The following is a 4,367-nucleotide window of genomic DNA, read 5'->3' as shown; positions in this document are numbered from 1 at the left end:
GCTGGAGTGGCAGCAGCTCCACCTGTCCCTCACAGACATCAGAAACAGTGCCTCCTGCTGCATCTTCGTCACTTACCAGCTCGTGTCAGAGTGACTCCGAGCTCTCTCTGATTAGCCCCACCCATGCCAACGATGACTCCGCCGACCTCGTTCTCGACCATTGTCCGGACCCGAGGGCTCAGCGTTCAGGCTCTTTTTCCTCCACTGTCACGGACGTACTGGAAAGCGCCGGTATTGAAACAGCCGTTGAGCAGGAGTGGAGTAACAGCCATGTCGGGCATTCGAGATCTGAGCGTTTAAGTCCCGACAAGGTGGAAAACATCCTTGCTTGCTCCAGTTTCACCAGTATAGTCACATGCGAGAGCAGCTTATCTGACAAAACGCCATCCGAGAAAGCCGACACCGTGTCACACTGCTCTGTGGACACGGAAGGATATTACACATCCATGCACTTTGACTGCGGCCTAAGGAGAAGCGCGAGCTACGTGTACAGCGACTGCACACCATCTGGCTCGGATTTCGTCCTGTCAGATGTGGGTTACTCCAAGACTTTGGGCCGAAGTTGTCTTTTTTTAAGGAAATCAAAAATAAAACCGTACCCGCCGAAGAGGATTTCATCGTTGACAACCATATGCAATCTGGAGAACCACCCTGATGAAAATGAAGCAAAACATTTTTTGCCTTTTTTATCCGCTAAGGAGGAGAAACCTCGGCTGGTTTCAACCAGCACTACAGGTCAGTCGGAATACTCGTTTTTATGCAGGGGACCATCAGCAATGCGGCAGTGGCTTCTCCCAGATGATCCTTTTGAATCAGCTGTTTTGAGCTTCTCGGGTCAATTTAAAGACAAGGGTATCATGCAAACCAGTGTTTCTCAAAGTGGCTTACAATTCAGCGATTCCTCTCAACCCTCGTTGAACTCCAGTGAAGATAAGACGGTCGATGAGCATATTAGATACCAGATGACGTTGGTGTGCCAGTGTGACACCGCTGCTTCACCGTCACCAACAGATGACGAGTTTAAGGCAATATCGCCCACGACGCCGACCACAATTACAAGCCCGTCCTGCGGTTACTCGAGTGATTACCCTACCCACACCTCTTCATTCCCTTTATCTTTCGCCCCTGCGCCACTGTCACCACCTAATGGCAAAAGCAAGCCCAATGTCCCGGAGAGGATGTCTTCCCTTTCTTCTCAGTCTCTACAGTGGCAGTCCATCAAGAAAAAAGACAAAACGACCACGAGTGATGATGGTAACACGATTATGGAATACAGGAAGGGCATTGAAATGAACACTCAAAATAAACAGAACATACCAAATTCTTGTAAAGTATTCAGCTCAACAGGCATACCCGTCACTCTTGACTCAGTGATGCAACGATCCCTCACTGACAAATGTGAGAAGGAGATGCTAACGTGCGCATCTGCATCACATCTACATTTTGTATCATTAGATGAGCTGGGTAAAGCCCTAGTGTCACCCGTAGAGCGTTTCGGCCAGACAAGGTGTGAGGAGGACGAGCTGGAGAGTTTTGAAATGTACAGTTTATTGTCAGAAACAGCAGCGGACATTGGTGAGGACTCTTTGAGACAGACCGAAGTTACATGCGAGGAGTCGAAGACATTGAAAAAACAAGATGCGTGTTCGACTTCTGCTCCCCTGCTCAGCTCCGACCCCATCGAGGGGTCGGCTGCCGAAAGCAAATCCGAGTGGGTTCTTATGAATAAAAACAATATCGAGGATGACAGTGAGGAAGATAAACATGAGTCATCAGATGGCTACGCCATGAAAGGTATTTTATTTATCTGGTATTTTGAAGAATTCTTGTACACAAATATTGTCAAACTTAATGCATATAACGCTTCTTAAAACTACATCTAAATTATTTGACGAACTCTTAATCTCACATGCAGTCCTTGAAAAGGACCTTGAGTCCAAGCTTTGAAGCAAACTGCTGCTGAAACACCTTGCCGTATGCAACAGCGAAGATGGTGAACGCGGTGTTTAAGTTAGAAGTTCGTTGCGAGATGTCTCTGCATTATGTAGATATTTTCTCACTTTGTTGTTGTTGAGTTCTGGGTGTCTTGCAAATGTAGTGTCACTGCTGTGAAACGCAACCACAACTATTGCCTCACAGCCATGTTGCAAACTCTCTAAGACTAAAATCGGATAGCATGAGTGTGAACCAACCAAATTTAGCTTTGGAAATTAGAAATGGTTCTCATCCTTAGTTGCATTGTAATGCAAAAAAAAAAAAATTTAATATCATCTTTTATAATAGTTTGATTCGTTTTTTTTAAAATTACATACAAAAACATCATAAGAATTTACTTCTTTTGAGTTGTATGTTAACAGACTCACCATCCCCAGAAAGTGACGCAGTGTCTCCTTTGAGGGATTTGTCAGGAACCGATGATCCGCCACTCTCCAAAATTCACAGCACCGAAGATCTGTTTACCATAATTCACAGGTGAGAACCTTAGAACGAGCCCCCTGAACTTTTCAATCCACAGCACACCCTAAAAGCATCTTCTCATCCCCAGGTCTAAAAGGAAAGTCTTAGGTCCGAGGGACTTCAACAAGCTGCCAGCAACCTGTCCTGCCTTTGCATCAGGAAGCCGAGCAATCACTAGCAACATGAACGGTGCTGCAAGATCTCTGCTCCCAAAAATGTCATCCTCCTCTGTCACGCTGCCGAGCCTGCAGAAAGTCCCTGTACCCATATACAGGAATGTCAAGAAATCCAGTACCTCTAAAGAAGATTTTAAACAGTTACTGCTGAAGAAGGGCAGTTGCTCGAACTCAAACTACCGCATGTCCGCAACAGACATTCTCAAAAGCCCCGTTGTGCATAAATCTCAGAAGGACGTATTGTCCGAGTCCCCTTTCCTGCTGCAACAGCCAGAGGAGCAGAGCATTTCTCCCCTGCAGCAGAATTCTGGTCAGATCGATTTCCTTCCTAGAGCAAATGCTGATGGATACTTCCCCAGATCCTCCCCAGTATTCTTCAGTTCTGGACAGGGGCGTTCAAGGATCCTGCCGCCTGCCAACAGCCGACACAGTGCCCGAAGTAGACCATATTTGGCCTTGATGCAGGTGATATCAGAGGGAGAGACAGAAAATTCAGATGGAAGTCCTCACGAAGAAAACCCATCACAGGGCTATTCATAAGTTACTGAAATAATTATGAAAAAAGTTGTATTTTTTAGTATTTTCTTCTTGTACAAATTAGTTTTGCATAATCAAGTATTTTACGGTGTCCATACTTTTGGTAAACATAGTGAATATTAAAAAATATATATATATATTTTGTGTTTAGAATCACGATGATTGCGAATATGCAAAGCTTCCACGAGATGGTTATATTTTAACCAATCATTTCTTCCATTATTTTCTGTATAAATCAGTGAGTCATCAATAGGATTGTCCAGTTTGCTTTCTGTATTCTGTGAAAATCTATGCAATTTTTTTTGTTTGTTTTTTTTTATTTTCACTATGCAATGACACGGGGTTTTTTTGTTTGTTTGTTTGGTTTTTTTTTTATTTTCCTTAAACCCAAAAACCTTTATAGAAAATAAAAAGCTTTTTTGTATTTGTATTACATTTGTCTACTTTCCACAATCCTTCGCTATGCAATGTATTTAATGCATATTATTAGATAAAACAGGACAGGTGACAACAGGACAAACTTTCAAGTTTTAAGAAGACCTACTGGTTACGAAGCACAATGACAAAAGTGATGAAGGGTGATGAAGATATTTAGTTCAAATAAACCTTTATTAAACATGTAAAATGATAAATATGAAATATATTAGAATGGGATGTTAATAAACAAAACGTTCTAGTTCTGCTATCAGTGCTGCCCAGAGTGTCGCTAACTGTCTGTATGTTATTGACTGCTCATGTACTCAAGCTCAAAGCTAACCATCTCTCTCTCTCTCTCTCTTTCTCTCTGTCTCTCACGGGTAGTTCCATGCTCTGTCAGACAGATCGAGGGAGGGGAGGGGTCTGTGTCAAACGCCCAGGCAGAGAGACTCCAGTGGATGCATTGAGGAAGCATTATATCCATATAACTTTCCATAGCGGACTTAAATATCTGAACTAAACACGGCTGAAGTTGTTCCATGTGAATGATGCAATGTTTTTCATGTCATGTTATATGTTGAAGTTTGTTGTATTTCTAAGTTTGTATGACATGTGTTTGTAGCTCTCCGGTCTCTGTCCGCTGCTTCATTACTGTGCGTTCGTTACGTATATGTTGAAGTTTGTTTGATTTCTAAGTTTGTATGACGTGTGTTTGTAGCTCTCCGGTTTCTGTCCTCTGCTTCATTACTGTGAGTTTTTATGTAAATGCCTCTCATGTGT

General features: G+C 43.0%; 1 protein-coding gene across 1 annotated transcript in view; it reads left to right on the top strand.

The window, feature by feature from the left end:
* Positions 1–3,488, top strand: part of LOC103376802 (Nance-Horan syndrome protein-like) — a 26,269-nt gene extending 22,781 nt beyond the window's left edge. Inside the window, exons 7-9 of the mRNA XM_025053831.1 lie at positions 8–1,794; positions 2,358–2,472; positions 2,546–3,488. Of these exons, the coding sequence (XP_024909599.1) occupies positions 8–1,794; positions 2,358–2,472; positions 2,546–3,173 (2,530 nt within the window). The 3' untranslated portion in view covers positions 3,174–3,488. The remainder of the gene's footprint in view (positions 1–7; positions 1,795–2,357; positions 2,473–2,545) is intronic.
* Positions 3,489–4,367: the final 879 nt, after the last annotated feature.

Source organism: Cynoglossus semilaevis, chromosome 2 (assembly GCF_000523025.1).
Source record: "Cynoglossus semilaevis isolate Cse_v1.0 chromosome 2, Cse_v1.0, whole genome shotgun sequence".
Classification (NCBI taxonomy): Eukaryota; Metazoa; Chordata; class Actinopteri; order Pleuronectiformes; family Cynoglossidae; genus Cynoglossus; species Cynoglossus semilaevis.
Note: the sequence above shows the minus strand (reverse complement) of the source record. Positions and strands in the feature narration are given on the sequence as shown.